This window comes from Mus caroli, unplaced genomic scaffold (assembly GCF_978045245.1).
Source record: "Mus caroli unplaced genomic scaffold, Mus_caroli_1 scaffold_11, whole genome shotgun sequence".
In the NCBI taxonomy this organism is placed as follows: Eukaryota; Metazoa; Chordata; class Mammalia; order Rodentia; family Muridae; genus Mus; species Mus caroli.
The window spans coordinates 54,536,368-54,559,344 of NW_028227266.1; the positions used below are offsets into that span (position 1 = coordinate 54,536,368).

Consider the following 22,977-nt stretch of genomic DNA (forward strand, 5'->3'; position numbering starts at 1 on the left):
ATGGATCTCCTGGAGCTGGACTTATAGGTGGTTGTGATTCAACTAACATGGGAGCCACATCTGGGTCCTTTTCAAGAGTAGTAAATGCTCTTAACCCATATTCATCTCTCCAGCACTGCCTGGAGGTTTTGGCTCTCCCTTTGATTCTGGCTCAAGCCTGGATTAGCAGTGGGTGGTGGGGACTGACATACAGGAGGCCCCTGTACTGTGCCCTGCCTCCGCAGGTGAATTTCCTTCCTCTCTAGAGGTTCCTAGATGCTTTGCTTATAGATTTCCCAGAGGCCTCCAGTCTTGCTATTTTAAAAGATACATTTTATTCTCATTGTGTTATAGCCATGTTATCCTGAAGCTTTTATTTTTAAACTATGTGTTATATATGTCTGTGTGTGTGTGGGGGGGGCGGGCGGGGGGGCACTGGGAGATGGAGTTCCAGGCAGTTTTGAACTGCCTGACATGGGCACTGGGAACCCAACTCTGGTCCCGCACAAGAACAATATGAACAGTGTTAACTGGAGATCATTCTTCACTCTGGGGTCATTTTTTCATTCCTGATCCCCTGGTTCTTAGGTGGAGACTAAAGGTCCCCATGCTTTCCAGCAGCTTTCACATGGCTTCCAGAGGACACAGGAACCATCCATTACTGGACTGAGGGTGCACATAGAGAGGGTTATCTGGTACTGAAATCCCTGTCATACCCAGACAACCTGTTTGCTCTTGAAAGTGTTTTGCACATTTGAGTTGGAGCTTAGCAACCAGCCTTGCCCAGTGTGAAATTCAATTTTTAAGTTTTAGCCGTAATTGCTGTGAGCTGCCTTTAATGACAACTTGTGATCTGCCAACTGCTGCTCTTGGCTCCTAAGGTGCTAATGAAACTCCTTCCCTGGAGGAATGCAGTCTCACTTAGAGGGAAGCCTCCTGGTCGGGCTGGGGAGAGCACACATGTAGGGGCCCCAGGGCTGCAGAGGCCTGCATATTCCAGGTAGGAAAGAAATCAGCTTCCCCATAGCATGGGTTGAAAAGTGACTCTGCAGGAATGCTGATGACAAGGGTCCATCTCCTCTAGCTGACCCTTGCCTCCCCTGGACTCAGGTTAAGCCAACCATGACTGGCCTACACCTCCAGAGCCCATAGCCTTTTAGGTCCCCAGTGGCTACTCATATAGCACTAGTGTTGGGCAGTTACCCAATCATTGCACCACATTCTCTGTGCCCTACACTGCTCAAGCCCAGGCTGTATGCAAAGCCTGGGCAACATCTGGTCAGTTTGTTGACTCTTCCTCCTGGATGCAGGAAACACAGCTTAGAGTGCACATTCATATGGAGTTTGTACCTCAGCAACATAAAACCCAAGCCTGGAAACTACCTTTCTGGGATAGAACTTAAGAACAATGTTAGCAGCAGCAGTGACTGTCACTGCTCACTGCTGTCTTTTTGCCTAAACCAGACAGGCTCCTTTTTTGTTACCTGTCGGCTGCCTCTGGAAGGATGTCTCCTGTGACAAATGTACCTTAAGGGCAGGCCTGATTTTGTAGATGATGGTGTACAGGCTTGTCTCCGCAGCCTGACTTCCTGCTGGAGGAGTCAGTCAAATCAGCTGCTAGCCAAGCCTCTCTAACCAGGCAGCCTGCAGTGTCTGGGCACCAGGGGGCGATCTTACCCAGCAAACCTGAGGAGTTAGCCACTTGCTCTTGGAGCCCTCCTTTTCTCAAATTACAGAGGCACTGAAGAGAAAAGAGTCTGTCGGTAGGAAATGGAGTCCAGAGGGCAGAGGGCATGCTGGCGAAAAGCTACCTACTGTAGCCTGTTTTAAGAACAGGAAGCCATCTTGGGAATGAATAAGAGAGCTGTATCTGCAGTTAGACCCACGCCAGCATGTTTCTATGGACAAGCCACCGGAAGGACATGCACTTCAAGTCTGGTTTTTAGTGTATATTAAACGGAATTTATTTACACAGTAACGTGAGGCCACAGAGTACACAGCAAAGTACCACAGCAAACCAAAGGGAGGCGCCACTGGTGACACAGGGACCTGTTATTGATTCATACAATTGTAAAATACGAGAGGAGATGGGTAAAGCGCTGAAGGAAGGGAAACAAGATTTCCCAAAGCAGAATGAGGGCAGTGCCATGGAGAATTAGTGATATTAGAATAAGGACTGTCATGATTCAATTCACTGAGACAGGTGACATCTTGCTTCTGCCTCCACCTCCCAACAAAATGCCCTCTGTGTCATGAACAGAAAACCCAGCCCAGTGTCTATACACAACGCTCTCCAGAACTGGTCAGGGATGGGAAATAAGAAACAACTTGAGTAGGCTTCCTGAAGCTGTGTGGTTTAATCTTTCAACAACACTACATTGAAGCCATAGGGCTGGCTCGACATTCAAGTTATCAAGAGTGCAGACACACAGACTTGCCACAAACCAACAGGCAAAGTGGATTTTCTGTACCACAACAATATTCATAGCAAAATATATAACTCTGCAATTCTGCTGGGTTAAAAAAAATCCCAACCTCTTTTGATTCCCTGAAACTTTCTTGATTTAAAAAACCATGGGGTGGGTGAGATGGGATGGGAAGCAGGGACAGGGACAGACATAGAGGCTGCTGAAGGGGGAATGTATAAAGGACGCTCAGAATGCAGACCCCTGTGGCCCATCTGCATGGGCAAAACATCCAGTGGCAGCTGATGCAGAAGTCTCTAATTTAAAACAGCTGCAGGGGTGGGTGTGCAACAGCTGTATAGCACCTTAGACAGTCTGGGTACTTACATGTTAGATGATGGGGATGCTGAGTGAGAGTCATCTTTGTGGGAAGGTTCATACAATGGTATGGTGGGTTAAGAAAATTTCCCAAGAGTTCTTTAAACAAATCTCTTGACAGCACCTCTTTTTAGGAAAAAAAAAAAAACAAAAATAAAAACAAAAAAAAAAAAAACCAATCACCATAAACCCAAGCTTCGATATTACAGCTGTGGTGCTCCCGTGCATAAGGTCTGGCACTAGCCAGGTGTGGTGAGAGTGGGCTGGTGAAAAGCTCCTTCTTAAGATAGCAGAGAATTTTTTTTTTTTTTTTTTTTTGCCACCTGCTCTGGCTGCTGCCACTCCCTACACCCTTTCTTCTGACGTACACATGGCCTGCTTGAAACTAACAGAGAACCCTTCTTTTTATTTTTTTGGTTTGGGGATGGACTTACCAGTTGGACACCTTGACCATGGAATGTTTGCAAAGCCCCTTCCTCTGGCATCTGTCACAGCTCACCCCATCATCTGAGCAGCAGCAGGATGAGGAAGGCTTGTTTTCTTTGGTATAACCTGTCTAGGGTCCTGCATTATGGCTCTTCTGACTTCCCATGGCGTCCCCACCTGTGCACCACTGTGAGCGTGAGTGGATGGGCTTCGGTGCACTTGAGTTTGTCTCAGCACAGCACTTTGAGCCTCTGAGAAAATGAGCTTCAATGAGGTAAGTCTAATAACCCAGTTTTATAGGCAGCCATTCTGTTCAGTTACGAGGCTGGACCAGAATCCCAATCCTTATCCACTAGTGAGAGAAATGACAAGCATGCCAGAGCTGGCCCAGAGAGCCGAGTTCTGTCCTGTTTCCCACTGTGTGGATGCTTTATAAGCCCAGAATTACTTAGAATATAATGAAGCCTCCTAAATCCATCCCGGTTTTTGAGACTAGCCTGTATCTTTTCAGATCACTCTAGGTAAAGGCTATGGGAAATCCTCACTGTAGGTTACCAGCTAATATTTGCTGATTTCCCAATACTGGATAAATCAAACTTGGAAAGCTTGCATGACCCACTACTGAGTGGGCTTCAAGATCGTGCATGGGGATTTTGATAGCAGAGGCTTTACTCCTAGAGGCATGGCTTCCCAGAGCTTTAGAGTCCCATCTTCATGAACACCCTGAGCTCAGAGGCAGAAAAGGCTCCCCTAGCATGATGAAGGGAGGCTGCGCTGACTAGTTCTTGAGGGACTTTCTTCTTGGCCCTCAGCACCAGTGGTGAGGGGCACTCACTCCCCTATGACCTTATCCAGTCCATGTCCTGAGAACAACCCCTGAAGCCCTCTGCTATCCGTGTGCCTTGGGGTTGGTGATTTTTCAGGAACTTCATGGCCTACCCCCCATGTCTGTTTGATTGTTCATTTGCTCATCAGCTGCTGTCCTTTACGGTGAACTTTTGCACACTATGTGGCTGCATGCATTCCCCAAGAGCTGTCTGGGGCACGGGGGGCTATTCTCTCCATGGCTAGGCTACTATGCTAACAAGGCACTCCGAGGGACGGCGATTCTTGCTCTTGCCTGCTCTCGCCACAGTCCTGTTTCTCTAGTACCTACATGTGCTGAGAGACTGGCCATGTGGCTTAAGGGAAAGTTCCAGTGGGGCTTAGTTGTTCAAACTCTCAACAGAAATGGAAGAATCTATGGCATAGACTTTAATAGAAAAGAAAAAAGAATCCAGTCAATACAGATGTTACTTGTGAAAACTTCAAGTGCTATACTAGTAACACTCCAAAATTCATAATATATGTATATATAAAATGTGTGTGTGTGTGTGTGTGTGTGGCTGCAGAGGGGAGGATTTCCTTCCAGTTAGTGAGTGAATCTAAATGGAAACGTACAGTGGCTATGACAATGTTATATGGACTGAATTTCGTTATTTGAGAAATGTTCAGAGGACCACCTGATGGACTTCTTGCCTAGAAGTGTAGTTCTTGTCTCTGCTCTGACCTAACCTGGACACCTTCTTCCCTGCCCCCATTCTGTGGCCATCCCCCAGACAGAATTAACTCCTGTCTCTAGAAAGTCGGACGCTCTTTTCCTATTAGCCGGTTTTCATCTTTGTCCTTCACTAGTGCGGTCGTAAGAATAGTGAGAGTCACGTGGAGGGAGGATGCTCAGCTTACCAATGCAGTGAGACAATGGTAGCAGAAGTGTGCACACTTTTTCTACTATAGTGTGAAAGAAGGCTGGATCTAAGATAACAGGAAAAAAAAAAGAGAGATTTCTACAGACAGAACAAACAGAGGAGCCTAGGGAACATTCTGCATTAAATATGTAACCTCATTAAATAGTCAACATTCAGATTTACATGGGCAAGGCACCATGAGCGTGACGTGGAGAAGGTATGTCTCAATTTGCAAGTACTGTGGAAAGTGAAGGACTGTGCCCACTGACATGGTCAGTGGTCTTTATGTAGCCAGTTCAGTGCATCATTAGGCAGGGAGTTCTGTGACCATGGGCTATGTAAGCTGACTCAAACCCTAGCCTGCTGGGCATGGCGCAGCCATGACTCATGGCTGCCCTCTCCATGGTCATTCTGTGTAGGAGACACAAGACACTGTGGGCCAACCAGCTCTCTTTCCTGGGGGTCTGGAGCACTAGCCAGGAACACAAGCCATCCTCCATATGCAGTCTCACACATACTGTTCTCTTTTAAAATGCATAATAAAATACATTCTCTTTTTTTGATCCTTTTTGATAGAAGTGAATCATGTGAAAGGCTGTTAAAAATGTTAAAAGTCTACAAGTTTCCAAGGCCACTAAGGTGCCACCCAAATAATACTGCACAAAATCAGTCTTGGCTTTAAGACAACTCGGCACTGGTGGATCAGGGCTTTCTGGGTTTTCTTCACTGGCAAGGTATACAGAACGGGTCTGTCTACCCCACTGTAGGTTGCTTTCCCAGAAGCCTAGCTCCAGCATGTGCATGCAATATGGTTACACACGCATACTCACTTACCATTCAAGTGACTCTTGGGATTTCAAGGTTGAAGTAAACAGAGACTCACAGTTTTGAATAAAACAAGCGCATGAGTGTACATACACACACAGGTGGAAAGGACACTCGCCTCTTAGCGCAAATATGTGCCAAGGGAAGACAGGAAGGCTTCTGCAGTTCTCACTCATGGAAAGTTGCAACATAAACACTGTAATATACAGCTTAAAAATACATACAAAAATTGCACATAATTCACGGGAGAGCACGGGCTCCATGGGAAACAACTCTCAGTCACCCCCTGCAGCCATCAGCCTTCCTGTGAGCCGAGCTCCAGACCCACTGCAGAGGCTTAGGAGCAACGTGCCACTCACTCTGGGAGGCAGTCTTTCTGGAAGAGGCTCACACTCCGAGGAACAGGTCAGCCATCTTTGTGGCCTTTCCCGTTCCCCTTGTCTTCCGGCCATTCCAATAGCCAGCTTCGGGTAGCTTTCTAAGGTGACGGTGATGCTAAACGGATAACCATCTCACTCAGGGCTGTTGCCGACAGCATTTGGCAGACTAGTTAATACTGGCTTACTGATGGAAGGAAGCTGGCCAATTACTGCTTGTGGGGGGAGAAACTCTGACTCACACAGACACCACCAGGCCTGGCTGCCATGCGGGTAGGTCTGACAGGAATCAAAGAACAGTACTTGAAAGTCTGTTCCCTGAGGGCCCCTGGAGAATTGCACACATAAGGACATTATTTCTTCATATCCTGCCAACTATTCATAATCTCTGGACTATATTTCATCCTGCTGAGGCATCGGTGATACCACCTTTGGTCAGCTTTGTAATGGGCCACAAGAAGTGGCTGATAAATCCAAACTTCAGCAGGCGGGACAGGGTGAAGGTGAAGGACAGTGAAGCAGTGGCAGCAGGGTTGTGGCTGCTGGGTGGCTCTCTATGTAGGGTCCCCTCCTTTCACTGTATGCCAGAGCAAAGGCTAGTCCCCAGTGACTACAATGGAGCCGAGAAGGATAATGGGATGTCCTCCCGGAAAAGAGGTGGTCATTGATACCTTCAAGGGAGAGGAATCTGCTGTGAGAGCATTAGTGGGTGACAGCTGAGGTTGGTGACGTGTACTGCTAGCTAGTTAATGCAGGCGAGCTTCAGAGTTATGGAAGAGGTGGGCGCAGCTTGGTGAGATCATTCCACGGGAGCTGCTCCTTCATGGCTGTGCATTTTTCATTTTTCACCCCACATTTGTGAGACTATTGGGATGACAAATGTTCCAAGGGAAGGTGACTGCATGTTTGTGTAGCTGAACTGCTGTACAGTAAAGAAACACTCAGCCACTCACTGTAGAAAGCTGTAGGTGACCTTGCTGAATGGAGCCCATGTCCCTGGACAAGGGTGGCAGTTGGCTTCTTTCCTTTCCTTAAATTCTGAGTGGATACCAGGACAGGGACACGAGGGTAACATGAGGAAGGTGGAGATATTTAACAATAAAAGCAACGCCTGGGCCATATTAACGGTATTGCAGGATTTTTACAATATAGCTCAGGGAGTCTGTAGTGGCAAAGGCCAGATACTGAGCACAAAGCCAGTCCTCCAGGCTGACGCCCCCCTCTCTGTCCAGGGACTTCTCCGCGAACTTGATCATCAGCAGGGTTCGCTTGATGTCCAACCAGTTTTGGAGCAGAGCGTTCTTTTGTGCGAGGGTTGCAGAGGTGGTGAAGATTTGAAAGAGATCTTCTCGGGGGCCCCAGAGCAGACACTGGAGGATGCCTTTGGCGTCAGAAATGAGGATGCGCTCAGAAGGGTTGGGATTCAGGAGGCAGCTAGCAAGCTGCTGTAGACCCCAAGAGTACGGGGAGCGGAGAGGGATCCGAGGCAGATCTGTGCGCGTGTACTCCTTCTCCTTCAGCTCCGGGTTCTCGTCAAAAGGGTTGGGCAGGTGCAGCATCTCATAGATGAGAATGCCCGTCTGGAATTCATCACACTTCTTATACTGGGTGGCCGTGATGATCTCTGGGGCAAGGCGGGACTGGTCTCGGAGGATCTGGGGGTCCACCAGGTGGCTCTTCTGCTTGGCCTGAGAGAAGTTACTCACAATGAGTCTTGTGGGACAAGCTAAGGTGGGGCAAGGGTCTGCAGGAGAAGGGCCCTGGGCAGCTCCCCCAGGTTGGTGCTGGACAAGCAGCAAGTTCTCCAGGCGAAGATCGCAGTGAGTGACGTGGTAGGGCTTGAGGTGCTCAAGCCCAGAGCACAGCTGTAAGAGCAGCAGACACACTTGCCTCTCATACAAGTCAGGGCTGTTCCCATGATGGGCCAAAGAATCTCGCACGAAGTCGGCCACAGTGAGATGGGGAACCTCCCTGGTGATGACGACAACGTGGCTTCTTTGTTTCCTGTTTGTGACTCGTTGGTTCTCTTTCTGGGATGGCTCTGTTTCAGAGCAGGGCTCGGGATTTCCCCCCAAAGTTTCTGCCTTCCCCTCTTCTTCGCTGTCTTCAGTGCCATCCTCTGCCTTTTCAGGAGCATCAGGATCCTCCCAGGGAAGCAGACGACTAGGGACTTCAGCAAGGAAATGGCCGCAGTCCTGCTGGATGTTAAAATGCACAGGCAGACTCTGCCGGACAGCCAGGCTATGGTAATACTGCTGAGACTCCTTAGCTTTGCTCTTGCAGATCTGAAAGAGAGCAGGAGGCACACTTAGACTTCCCATAAGCAGACACACGAGGTGCAGAGGGTGATTAACTGCAAGGTGACTCATTAGGAACACAGTAAGTCTTCAGAAAGGGTCTGGGCAGCCAGCCCATAAGTGACTACTGTTTCTCATGGACCCACATTCAAGGCTACGCTCAGTGCCTTATGTGCACCACCTCTAGTCTGTACTCAGTGCCTTATGTGCACCACCTCTAGTCTGTACTCAGTGCCTTATGTGCACCACCTCTAGTCTGCACTCAGTGCCTTATGTGCACCACCTCTAGTCTGCACTCAGTGCCTTATGCGCACCACCTCCAGCTTTCATACAAGCCCTTCAGACTGTGGGCTCCAACTAACGGTGCTGGAAAAGTGGAAGTATGCATGCTGAGGAATGGAACTTGACCCCTAAGCTCTCATCAGTTACAAAATCAACTCAAGATGAATTAAAGATTTAACCTCAAACTGTGAAGTTATAAAACCAGGAGAAACAGGGAAAAGACTGTAGGATGTTGGATCAGGAAAGAAATTGTGTACAAGACTCTAAAAGGATAAGTAATAAAAGCATAAATAGACATTAGAGACTACATCAAACTAAAAAACTTCTGTATCACAAAGAAAACAGACTGAAAACATAACAATGGGAGATATATTTGAAACTACATATCTGATAAGGGGCTATTCAGAATGTATTAGGAATTCTAAATAGCTGGGCAGTGGTGGCGCACGACTTTAATCCCAGCACTTGGGAGGCAGAGGCAGGTGAATTTCTGAGTTCAAGGTCAGCCTGGTCTACAGAGTGAGTTCCAGGACAGCCAGGGATACATAGAGAAATCCTGTCTCGAAAAAACAAACAAAACAAAAATCAAAATAAAAAAATACTAACCAACCAACAACCAAAAACAACAACAAAAATCACTAAAATGCAAATAATTCAATTAAAATTAGCACAAGGCATACAATGGGACACACACACACATACACACCCTCCACAGACATACACTCATACACACACCCACACACACACACACACACACCAGAGAAAGGCAAAGCAAACCACATCCCTCACTTCCATTAGAACGGCTGGCTGTTCCTGGGGCTGGAGAGGTTGCTCAGCAGTTAGGAATACTAGCTTTTGTTGTGCAGGACCTGAGTTCAGTTCCCAGCACACATGCCATGAAGGTCACAAGCATATGTAACTCCAGTTCCAGGAGGACCAGCTGCCTCTGGGCTCTGAGGGTGCTTGAACTCAGATAGAAACACCTCACCCCCCCTCCCATATACATAATTAAAAAGTAGCAAAAACAAATCATAGAAAAAAAAGCAAGGCTGTCACTGAAAGAAAAAAAAAGCGCCGGTGAAAAGTGTGGAGAAACAGAACCTCATGGTGCACACTGCTGGTGAGAACAGAAAGGAGAACAGTCAGAGAGGAGCCTCAAAGAATGAGAAACAGAGCCACCACGTGATCTCACACATTCACTGCATAGTCACAGGGAACGGAAGCAGTACTGTCGAAGGAACATCAGTATTCTACCATTTACTATTGATAGGCAAGAAATGGAAATGATATTAACTACTGACTGGATAAATAAACTACGGTACATATACATAAAAAATAACAACAGTCTGTGTTTTGTGATGACAAGGATGGAGGTGGAGATGATTTGCTAAAGTGAAATAAACCAGGCTCATACAAACAACAGTATGATCTCAGTCAGATGTGGACCCTCCCTCTAAGAATGGTCTCATAGAAGCTGGAGGGAGCTAGTGGTTATCAAAGGCTGGGGATGGCTGAGCAGCAGCTGTAAACAATAGGTTGGAGGCATGAATTCAGATGTTTTGTACAGTATGATGATTATAGATAATACACTATTTAATTTCAAAGAGCCAGAAGAAAGGATTTTGAATGTTTTAGTACCAAGAAGGCTGCATGTCCAGTTTATGTTTTTCCAAATAAGAAAGGATAAGCGTCCAGATAAACATTAGCAGTTTGCAGAGTTGAGTGTGTTGCAATGCCAAAGCTGGTTCTGCTCTATCTTTTGTGTACCTAGAAGACAACACAACTAGCACAATAAATGTTCTCTTACATTCTGTAGGAATTTCTAAGCCTGGTGCTCTTTCTCATCCCGTTCCCTGTGGGGCAATGGGCTATGCACAGACAGTCTGGTCTCCAGTTGAGCTGAGGTGTGGAACCCCGGTGAAACCTAGTGGTGATAGTTCACCTACATGGGATGGAAGGCGTTCCCTCATGTCTCCTGGAATCCCCTGTTGAAGTTACCGTCCTCACAGCCCCCACAGGAGAAGCTGTGGATTTTAGTCATGTACTCAATGTCCCAAGCTTCTGACCTTCAGGCTAGACTTCTCCCAGTTACCTAGCAACAACAAGATAACGTCCCACCATAAGAGGGGCTGCTTGGCCCCATCTCTCTCCTCTTAACTCTCTTTCCTCACTCTCTTACACTCTCACTCTCTCCTCCCGCTCTCTCTCTCTAACCTCTTACCCTAGACTTTCTTCTCTCTCTTTCCTTTCCCCCTTCTTTCCTCTTGGCCATGGCTGGTCTCTCTCTTTTACCTTCTCTCCTTCCCCCTACCTTTCTACAATAAAGCTCTAAAACCACAGACTCTCTCTGTTCATCAAGGCCTGCTGTGCTTGGATGGTGGAATAGGCTTTCTTCCTAATGAGCTGTTTCTAATCTCCCGATGGAAGGCCTTCCTGTGCTCCAGCCATGGACCAGACAGGCTCTCTCCCTCTGCCCTCTCTCCCGTATCCCTGGGGCCCCTGGTATCAGGGGCTGGCCCTTGTCCACCCCCCACCAAGTGGGGTCAGTGGCTTAGATGCCCACCTGGGACCGAGTGGAAAGCATGTGGCACAGGAGGAGCACAGGAGTAACTCTGGCCAGATGCAGGCTATTTCATCCTCCCTCTCTTTCCTCTACACCCCCCACATCCTACAGACCCCTGTGCCCTTTTCTGTATTATTAGGGATTGAAGCCAGGGTCTTGTTAGGCCATCTCCATTAAGAATGCTCACTTTTAACTGCCCCCTTATACCAACATCAGGCACTAAGATCTTCCAGAAGGAAGTCTATGCAAAGCAGGTGTGACTCAAGGAGAAACTTTGATCTCAAGGGGACATGAAAGTCGTACACACGTGAGATCACCCCAGAGGGGTCTGGAGGTTCAGAGAGTGCAGATGCAGTCTACCCCTAGTTCACAGACCAGCACGGCCTATTCAGCAGGGACACCACACCCCTCAGGTACCATAGACTCCAGGAATATATGCTCTTGGGGGTATGGATGCTGCTTGTTTGTTACAGTGATATGGAAAAGAACAAGTGTTTTTTTTAAAAAATTATTTTATTCATTTTACTTAAAAAGAAAACTGCAATTCTCTTGGGAGATGCAGATGGAACTCCAGCTTAGAGAAGCAGCATGCACTGATGTCTATTCATAAAGATATTAAAAATGAAAGAAAAAAGGCCCTGGGGCCTTGGGGGAAAAGAGCATCTCTTGCTCATAGCCTATGCTTATTACAATTAGAGACTTGATAGCACTGGTCCATGTATGGAAATGAGTCCACATGTATGTACTGAAATATCCAAAAACAAGGTCTTTCAAGTTTTCTGCCACATACTTACCTAATCAGTTTAAAAAATGCTTTATATTTATTTTAAAAGCAAACTTCACATCTTGAAATAGGATGTTCTCGGGCAGAGTTCAAGTTCAAACATCCATCTTTCAGAAAATCCTATCTTTGGAAAGCCCTCCAAGTCTGGAGCACATGCAGTGCACTGTATCCTGTATTCTCATCAATCACAGGCACTCCTTCTATAATGCACTGATGGCAATGCTTCACGTTTATGTGTCACCGGGTATTTAAAATCCTATATGTGCCATAACTTAGTTGTATGGGGCTTGGATCTGGCACAGGTGCCATTAAACTCATTGGCAGTTTATAATTTTCTCAGTATCATATTGCCTGCTGAAATGGAGGTTCCAGGGTCCCAACTCTTCAGTCTTTGAAACGTCTATCAAATATCATTGAGCTTGGCTGAATGAGACTGAAAATTAAACTCAGTTGACATGTTACAGAAAGGACACTCCCAAGGACTTAGGTCTGGGATTTAGCCTTGCCAATAGCTGAGTATCCTTGGGCATGCTCATTCAGGTCCTCTGGGTCTCAGTCTGCCTCATAAAGCAAACAACAGAAAGAATATGGAAACCTTACCTCACAGGCAGCTGGAGAGATGAAATGGGATCAAGTATACTGAGGACATCTAAACGCGACTGAGATACACAAATGTAATGCTGATAGCCAGTCAGATCACTTGGAAATATTAAAAAGGATGCACTCATACAGAATCTTTGTAGTTTTTCAAAGAGGACAAGGTAAAAGGAAATGACACTGTTTGTAGGGTGTGTGCAAATGTCCAGGTGCTCCTTTTCCTTTAGGTTCTGAGAGCTACCTGCCACAGCACCGGGGCTCGCTGACTGCTGGTCCAAGGGAGGACAGCTAACAGTAAAGGTTTTCTTGGTTTTTTTTTTTTTTTTAAGATAGTGTCCTATGAAGGATCCAGTCTGGCCTGGAACTCACTATGGAGCTCAGACTGATCTCAAACCTGAAGTAATCCTCCCTTAGAGATTACATATAGCTACATATAGTCCTGGGATTACATATACCTGTGGTCACTACACCTAGCTAAGGTCACCACCATCGATGCCAAGATCAGCATTATGTTCTAGTCCAAGGAAGCCATCCTAGTTCTAAGAGAAAATGGTTTAACTAAATTTTTACTTTTTACTATGCCAATTTACACTGAAAAAAAAAAGAAAGAAAAAAGAAAAAGAAAAACCTCACCATTAGGTGGTTCAAGATCAAATGTAAAGGAGATAGCCTATCCTGTGATATTTAAATTTATCTGCATGTACACACAGAGGCAGTCATACATATTTTTATCAAGTCTTCCAAAGTTTTGGGCGTAGATAAGAACATGGGTTCTACAACTAGAATTTATGTTTGGCTTCATAGATCAACTTGAGATAAAGGGTTGGAGTGACTTACACAGAAGAAGTGATAAATTGTTCCACTATTTTGGATGCTTGGGAGGGAAATGGCCTGCGCAGAGAGCAAGCTGAGTAGGTAGCACTTCCTTATCTCTGTATTTACACAGACAGGCTGAAGAATAATGGGTCAATCTGGTTTAAGGGCAAATGAAAACGAGAGAAGAAAGAGCAGGAGAGAGAGGAGAGGCACTGTGCTTTTAATTGGTTTATAACCGTGAAGCCGGTTACAACCCAAACATGGACTTGTGGAGATTTCCATAATAGGATTTCACATGATAGGTAGCTCATAAATCTTTATTATAGAGGCTGCAATGATGTTAATTTAGGCAGGAATATTATATTATTCTATGTACTACATAGTAGCCATTTTTCAAATATTAATAACTTGACTCCTTTAGATTAGAAAAATACCTCAAAATGATCTGACTTCAGATGATAAATTTCTAGCCCAAAAGTTATTTTGGAGAACAAACCACTCTTTCCAGAATAAATGGACAAAGTTCTTACTGCCAGGTTTTTTTTTTAAATTCCTTTACCCAATATTTTCTCTACTTGGGATAACATAAACTTTTCAGCTTCTCGTTTTCATCTCTCTCTTTTGAACAGAATTCCCACTCTTTCCTTATAAGGCTAGCTGGCTTGAACAGGGGCATCTCAAGGAGCCCTCAGAAGAACTATTCCCACAGGGATCCTGGTCCCATCTCCCACGCTCTGAACCAACAGCAGAATGAGGAAAATTTCACATTCCCAACAAGAGAAAACTATGGGAAAGCCTTTTTAAAATGCTGTCAATTTGGGCAGATTCTGTGTTTGTCTACAGTCTCTCCAACTGAAGAACTGAGGGACTGCACCCCAGAAACACTAGAGGGAGCTATAATATCAGCATCCAAGCACAGAACACATTGCAGCAGAACAAAATCTAGCTGCTGAATGTGGGAAAAATATACCATGGTCTGTCTGTCTGCCTGCCTGCCTGCCTGTTTGTCTCTCTCTCTGTCTCTGAATCATCAGCGTTAGCGATGCCGAGTTCACTCAGTAAAGGGAGCAGCTGATGAGAAGAGCAGAAGCTGGCTAGGAGTCCTCCTTGGGTGCAGGGGTTTCATGCTCACTGGGCATGTCAGCTTGATCCCTCCTCCCCAGAAGGATCAGGGGACCATTACAATGGGTAGCTAGCTGATCTCTACACGACATAATGTACAGTTGCAAAAGCAGGGGCTTGAAGGGAAAATGGGTACATGTTTGAGTTGACAAAATACACAGGGGAGGAACAGTATCTTGTTGCTATTAACTAAGCAGGCCAGCATGGCTGATGCTTCTACAGCACTGGCCACCACTTGTCGGATGAAAGCCATCTGACAAGATTTCCAAATACAGGGTAGGGATACTTCAACCACTGACGAGTTATCTGCTGGGAAATGGAAAAAAACCAAAAAACCAAAAAAACCAAAACAAAAAAAAAACCAAAAAACAAAACAAAACAAAACAAAACAAAAAAACCAAAGCCATAATCAGGGTCAGATTACCCTCTCTCAAGACCTTCTTAAACCCGGGTCAAACACACAACATGTACACAGCCTGGTCCCAGCAGGGGATCTGAGCTGGACAATGGCTCCTCGCACATAATCTGAAAAGTTTAATTCCAAACATTCATTTCAGTTCAGGGGCTCATTTCATGTGTTGCTCATGGCAACTGCTCTGCATACCTTTGAGGCAAATTTGTCATTATAAAGCATTTATGTTTGTAATAAGAATGTCAACCCAGACAGCTAACTTGTATAAAGTAGACTGTAGGGGGCCATGACTGCAAAGCCACAGTATGAGCAGCTGGGAAGGAAAAGACAGCACACGCCTATCATTACTGACCCTTCCAGAATGCCCTCACTGTCTGTTACCTGTAAAGTAGACCTTCCAGTCTGCTGCCCTTTGAATTTAAGACAAGAAACAGAGACATGGGGGATGGGAGTGGCGTGAGTATGATATGTAAGCTGGTCACTTACTATCTCTTGATTCTTTGTCCCAAAGGTGGCTTGAACTGCTAGTGTTCACTCAACATTCTGTTCTGCACACACCCCCTTATGTAGGCTGCTGACCACATACCTGCATTTGTAAACCACATTTATGTCTCTGACTCTCACACTGTAAACACTGGCTGAATAATTTGTGTTGCCTTATCCTGTGAATTCCTAATATCCAGTACAATCAAACCTGAGCCCTTTGCACCCTCACTCTCTGGCCTTCTCTGTTCCTGGTGAGTGGCTCCATTACCTGGCTCTGTTTCCTGTTTTCCAACATCAAGTTCACTCTGGACTTCTTTCCCATCTTTATGCCCTATGTCCAACTGATTTACAGCTCCTACTGATTTTATTCCTAAATTGTCCTTTCTTCACCTCTACTGTTAGCATTACTGCCTTCCTAGACTACCACAAAGGTTTTCCAATGGGACTCCTTGCTTCTCCTATGAATTCCCTTAAAAAATAACTTTCACAGGGAGCAAAGGCATCTTTAAAAATCTGCTATAACATACCTATTTAGATAACCTAGCAGTCTCTCTTCACAACTGTATTTCCTGCCCCCTTTCCATTCATTCTTACCATGGTGGTCTGTCTGTCTGTAGCCAGTCTTCCATGCCTGTTGTACCCTTTCTGTCTGGACATCTTTCTTACTATAGTTGGCTGATTTTTTTGGTCCACTTTAAGAACAGACACTTGTATCTCAGGGCCTAACAGAGAACAAGGCACACAGAACATGTTTACCTATACAAAACACCAAGAAAAAGCTACACTGAATCCAGTGTGGCTATATTGTTTATTTGCCCAGAGCAGCTAGAGTACACGAACAGCTTTCATGAAACAGATGGAAGTTGGCAAAATAATGGGGAGGGGGCAGTAGCAGACAGACCTGAGTAATCAATGCTCATGACTGATCTGACTACACGATTGAGGAAAACTGGATCAATGCTAGCTGTCTGCTGAGTGGAGTCTGCCCTAGAGACTCACCAACTTTATACTGAACAGAACTACAGAACGACAAGGTCCTTCGTCATTCTACTCAATTTTCTATTCTTTTCCCCAAAGAAAGTAATAATTACAAAATGCAGGACTCTTCAAAAATAGCCTACATTAGCTTTTATTTTTCCATTATGGGCCCAGTGTGCCTTCAGCCTTCTTCCACTTTATCAGCAGGGAATCTCATTTCCTTCTCACACTACGAGTTTTACAGTGCCTCAGTGAGCCTTAAGTGAGATGGATATTGTAGGGAGTGAATTGTAGATGGACACAATGAGAAACACTGAAGAGCATATGCATTCTCCCATCTGGGCTGTTCTGTTGCAGTACACAGAAGCACAGCTGCAATGGGGGTGTGCAGAATGAAAACCTCAATTTCTAAACTGATACCTAGTGTTTGATAGTCTAAGGATATAGAGGTCAATTACTGCTTGACAGTAATTCCTTGGCCTGCTGAGGAGTATCCCTTACCTCTGGTTACAGAGGTAAGATCCCCAACCCCATCCCTATAGGCAATGTTACAACAACCTTCAAAATAGATGAAATGTTAATATATGAAGCTGTCTGGGCCTCCACACTGTAGATGCTGAGGGCTCCACACTGTAGGAATCTGTTATGAGACTTGTCAGGCTGGTTGGGTATTTTAATGCTTAAATTACTACAAAAATGTTCACATAGCTAAGAAACTCATTTGGAACCTAGGAGATATTTGAGAAGGCAATGTGTAAGTCTTTACCATTTGATTTGTGACTTGGAGCTCAGGATCCAGATTAGGAATTCAATTAACGTGAACCCAAACTTGTAATTCCCAATATGTTCTCTTACCTCATCAATATTAAAGCTCTGATTTTCTAGGCAATCTATTGTGACTCCAAGTTCTTTCTTTTGAGCAAGTTCCCAGCTGGGGCTCTGACACTTCTACATGCATCGAGCCGTGAAGTGAGGTGCCCACTAATCTAGAATGGCCATGTATGTGTAGCTGGCTACTGGTCACCCACTTTCTGTTACATTTCAATGTTGGATATATTTGTGTTGAATTATGAACGTGGGAATGGTTTCCCACCTAGATTTTCCCTTACTACTAAGCTAGTAATTAACTGCCTGTGTAGATAGTATGAGCTCGTTGTAAATTCCAACCGATAACAGCTATTCTCCGTAATGCTTTTTCATTTAGTGTCTTGCTTTCTCAGCATCTACCCAAATAAGACAAATTGGGATTTGAGTAAAAAGTGCAATAAAAGGCACTGGTCTCCACAATTTACTTCAACTTTATTACAAGCTTTTAACAAGGCTGTGGTGTAGGAGGAAAGTGAGTAGCCTTGCTGGTATAACAGGAAAGTCCCATGTCTACTGAGCTGTTTATCACCTGGCATTGAGAACAAAGACCTGTACTATGAAAAGAGAAGACTCCTACCATCTCAACTTTGAACTTCTTGGGGGAAAACATTCAGAAAGTTAGTTGCATTTTTATATATGTGAAGAATTAAACAACTTCTTTAAAGTAACTTCATCTAAATTTAACACATGGTCTTTCATGACAGCATTTGGTCAAAGATTATCTCATTGAGGTAAATAAAAAAAAAAGTCTTAATGAGACCAAGCAATAATCTACCAGGTATCTACCCAATTTCTTCTAGGCAAAAGGCACTACACAAGGGGCTAGCTTACTGGCTCAAGTACAATAATGGGAGAGGTACTGCTTAGGAGTCAGGAGTCAGCCTGCCATGAAATTGGTGTCTCTCCAAACCAGGCCATCCTCTCCGGCCTCCATTTCCTTTAGTAACAGATGACGAAGGCCCTTCTAAAACTGACCTTAGTCTATTAGGATAATTGGCTAGTGGCTGCTATGATTCTTTGAAAGACAAAGAAGGCAATGGAGATTTTACTTGGATAGCAGGGAGGTTTAGTTCAAGTTTAATCTTACATTTATCTTTATTTAGAGACCAGGGAAGTAAGTTAGGGGCTGGAGTCCAGCCAATGTGCAGCTCACCCAGACAGTCTGGTCTGCTGGGTGGTAGTCTGCCAAGATGACAGAATAAGAGAAACCATGGATGAGGAATAAAACAGGGAACTGAAGGTGACCGATTGTGTGGGAGCCAGTTTTGCTTTTTCCTTTACTAAGGCACTTACTTTATTAAAAGTTGACTACATTCACAGCCTCCCCATTTCTTATCCCTCTAATTTGCTGGGTTGGTGTCCAACCCCACTATTACACATAGCCTTGTCTTGAAATAGGCTCAAGCTCTCAGCCTGGGGACTATGCATTTTGTGGCTAGGGTCCCAATTGTTCCTGCTTTGAGTCGCATCTCTATGTATGTAGGCTTTTTCTCACATTACAGATCCTTCCACTAACAGTCTCATACACCCCATTTAGTCTGAATTAAATCAAGATACTGGGGGACGAGAAAACTTTTTCTAGGCTTCACGTTTCTTATGAAGCCCAAGCTCTGTGTTTAGCTGTTGAGCTTGTTTGCCTTGGCTGTCATTTGCATGCTTCACAGACAACGCATCCCTTGGAGTCATGTATCACTGAATGGCACTGCCATCCTTTGGGGGTTATCCTTCCTAGAAGTTTATGACTGCTGCCTTCATCGTACGTCTAGCACTTACTAGACAAGGCTCACACCTTTGGCAGCTCTGAACCACATGTCCCTTCTTGTCCTTTGTCCTGCTGCAGTGTGGGTGGACTCAAAATTACCTAGACTATTGCAATAACACACCAGTGAGTCCCAGCTTGCATTCTTTGGGGCCCCTCCCACTATAATTTTCACCAAATCATTAATTTTGCATTACCCCCCCCCCCCGTTTGAGTCTTCATTATAATCTGTCTTATTTAAAGAGTTATGCTTTTGGCTTTCTCACTGAATTACAAGCTCTATGAAGGCAAAGACTTGCCTTATGCATATGTATTGATGTAAACCCACAAAAATATCATGTTTTATATTGTTTCTTCTGAAAGGTCATGAAATATTTTACCAAATGTCCATTATTATATATTGTACTAGGTTCTAAGCACATAAGAATTAAAAAGCCATGGTCCTTGCAGTAGATGTCAAAAGTAATGGTGGGTAAGAGACACACAAATGTTTCTATATTGTGTAATGGAATTACTGCTTATTTGTACAACTTAGTGTGATAATATCATGCATATATTAAATTCTGTGGGTTTTTTAAAGACAGAGTCTAGCTGTATAGTCTAGTCTGGGCTGAAACCCAGGGTCTTCCTATTTCAGCTTCTCAAGTGCTGGGACCACAGGCATCTGCCAACCATGCCCACATATCCTGTAACCCTCTTCTCTCACAATGGCTTCATTATGGTTTGACTGTGACATGTTCCAATGGGCTCATGCATTCAACCATGGGATGCTATTGGAGCTGTTTGGGACTGTAGAATTTTTGTGAGGCTTCAGTGGAGGAAGGAGGTCATTGCAGGGAAGACAGTGAAGTTTACAGCCCAGCCCTGCTCATTGTTCTGTTTGCTAATCTAACAAGATATGAGCAGGCAACATCAGGTTCCTGCTACCACCACTGCAGGCCCCTCCTATTGCTATGCCTTCCAGTTATGATGGGCTGGTATATCCTCAAACTGTGAGCCGAAATAAATCCCCTTCCCCTCTAAGTTCCTTCTGCTTTGGTAGTTGCTTCTAACAATGGGAAAATGTAACTGATGAAAAACAAACAAACAAACAAACAAACAAACTAAAAAACAGTGAGAAGGGTAGCTTCTGGGAGGAAGTTGATCTCTTCATTCTTTGGAACAAGTTTGTGAGGAATGTGGACGTTTGGGAGCTACAGGCCAGAGAAACCCAGGATTTTGTAAGCAGAGGTCAATAGGTGAGGGTAATATACACAATTTAGTGAGTTAGTCTGGTTGGGAGTTCAGGAGACCAGAATGTCAACTGAAATGTAGCCAGGCTCATGAAGTTGCAGAGGGAAACATTCTCTATTGAGAATGGGACAAGATGCCCTTTATGTCACATGCTGGCTAAGAATCTGGTTATATTCTGCCTATGTCCCCAAAATTTGGGTAAAGATGAATTCAAAAGTAACAAAACCAATTTGATTGGAAATTTCAAGACAGGAAATTTCACATGGGCATGTGGCCTATGACACGGTATATTTGGTCACTGGCTGGAAGTGGTTAGAGCTGGGTAAGGAGGCCAGGGCAAGAGCAGCTCTCATGGATAAGGAGATGAGCACAGAGAGGCTCGGCTCTCTGCACTGGCACATGGCAATAGCTGGGAAGTTGCAGAACTTGTAGCATGAGGGCCTCACTGCAGGAGGTGGGTCACTAGGGGATGGGCCTGGAGGATTATAGCCCAGTCTTGTTTCTAGCCTCTCTCTGTTTTCTGGTTTGGTGAGGTGTGAGTAAGTAGCATCATATTTCTGCCACCAGAGTCACAAGCTGCTCTAGCCATAAAGCCTTCCCTCCATGACAGACTGAAATCTCAGGCAGTGAGTCAAAATAAGTCCTCCCCGCTTAAGCTTAAGGAGCTTCTTGTTATAGACCTGGCTACAGTGACAGGGGAAGATAGGTAAGTCTTAAATATAAGACCTAAGAGTAAATGGTTTTCTACTTTACAGAGAGACACTAGACTTAGAAAAGGCATGTACAAGGCTAAAGAAACATAGCCAGTTTGCAACTGAACTCTAAGGTAAACCAAGTTCTTCTGAGTTTAAAACCTCATTCTTAACTACTTTGTCATAAGGCCTCAGAAATTCTATATGGAAACCACCGTGGGGGTTGCTGCTATAAATGTGGTTTCCCAGAGCTCACTGCCAGCAATTCTGATTCTGTAGGTAAGGAGATGGCTCTGTTAGTGAGGACCCCTCAGGTGGCTATGGAGTAGGTCATCTGTAGATCAGAAGGCTGAAATTCTTCATTGAGTCACACTGTCTCCCACGAGAAGGGCAGTGCAGACAGAAGAGCCAGCATGTGCAAAAGCCGAGGAATATGAAGTGGGAACTATTTCTAAGTTATGCTAGAGGACAGGACGACAGAGGTGAGGAACAAGGCTAACTAAGGGTACCTGTGCTCTTAGGCACCTCCATGTTCGATCTACAACCTCAAATGCTCGAGTCTGCCCCTGCCACTGAACAATCACAATATTATCTTTCAACAAAATCAAAGTCACCCCTAATGACCATCACTCTCACATCGGATTTAACGGAATACTTCTATAGATCATTTTAAACAAAGGTGTGCTCCTACTGTTTGGTATTCTAGGACAATTTAAAATAAACATTTTTCATCTTATATAGTCTTTATAGTCACCAATTATAATGGTTACAAACATTTAATTGGGATAATGTGCTTTAATTTATTAAACCGTTTTCTTAATATCAGGAGCTTAATTTGTTTCTAATTTTGATATCAATGCAATTCTTGAGGTTGCTACATTTTGTAGCATTCTGTTATAATCTTAAGAAAAAAGGGTGTTTACATCTTTGAAGTAATGAGAAAGGAAATATCTAAGTATAGAACCGATCTAAATATTCTGAGGCTAATGCCTACTATTAAAGAATACTAATGAGTAACCTATACATACAGTGTGGACTGCTGTCCCTGTTCTGCTACCAACAATACATTATTTCATTGTATTTTACATGCACTCCATAGTTTATGAAAGCAGTTTCACTACCTAGCCATGTGCATTATAACAATTTTATGAGGTAGGCATGGCAGTCAGTTTCTACTGATGTTAAAAACGAAAAGTTCCTTGACCTGTTTAATAATAGAGAGAAATTTCAGAATGTGGGCCCAGATGACTTCAAAGCTCTTTATTTTGCATTAAAATGTCTTTTAGTTTTAGATAAATCCAAATAAAGTTATTCATGATGAAGAAAAATTAGAATAAGTGACAGGAAAAAAAATCTTCAAATTCAGTAGAAGTTCCAAATTAAAACCAGTCATTTTAGAACAAAGAGCAACATCAACACTGGTTATGGATTGTATCGTCTCTGAGAGACAAGGGCTATAAGGAGATGATCACGGTTAAGTTACGAGCGGGAGCCTGATCTGATGTCAGGGATATCCTCATAGTAGAGAGACACCTGCAGGCTCAGCTGCTTTTTCTGTGATGTCAAATGCATCGAAAGGTGGCTGTCTCTGATGCCTATGGAAACCTTCACCAGAAACCAAGCCAGTCGCAACCATGACCTTGGATTTTCCAGACTCTAGATTTGGAGAATTAAGTTGTGGAGTCTATGACAGTTTTCTATCAGCTTAAGTAAACAAAAACTGTGGAAGTGCCATTCCAACAATAGTTAAGAATTTTCCAGAAGCAGCCTTAGAACTAAGTAGATGCTGAAAGCATTTAAAATGCATGTTAGAAAAACCCTGGATAAGTGTTAAGTGACAACTTCAGCAAATGCAGATGTTAAAGGAGATGGTGCTGAGGCCTCTGATGGATACGAAGAACACATCATTAGAAACTCCTAGTAAGGGGACCCACGTCATAAAGTGGTAGAGAATTGGAAACTGCACTGTGTT

At 44.4% G+C, this 22,977-nt stretch overlaps 1 protein-coding gene across 4 annotated transcripts in view; it reads right to left on the bottom strand.

Moving 5' to 3' along the window:
* Window positions 1–1,898: 1,898 nt before the first annotated feature.
* Window positions 1,899–22,977, bottom strand: part of Peak1 (pseudopodium enriched atypical kinase 1) — a 219,129-nt gene continuing 198,050 nt past the window's right edge. For all 4 annotated transcript variants that reach the window (XM_021173067.3, XM_085844652.1, XM_085844653.1 and 1 more), the window contains one exon: window positions 1,899–8,402. In XM_021173067.3, coding sequence (XP_021028726.1) covers window positions 7,239–8,402 — 1,164 coding nt within the window. In that variant the 3' untranslated portion in view covers window positions 1,899–7,238. The remainder of the gene's footprint in view (window positions 8,403–22,977) is intronic.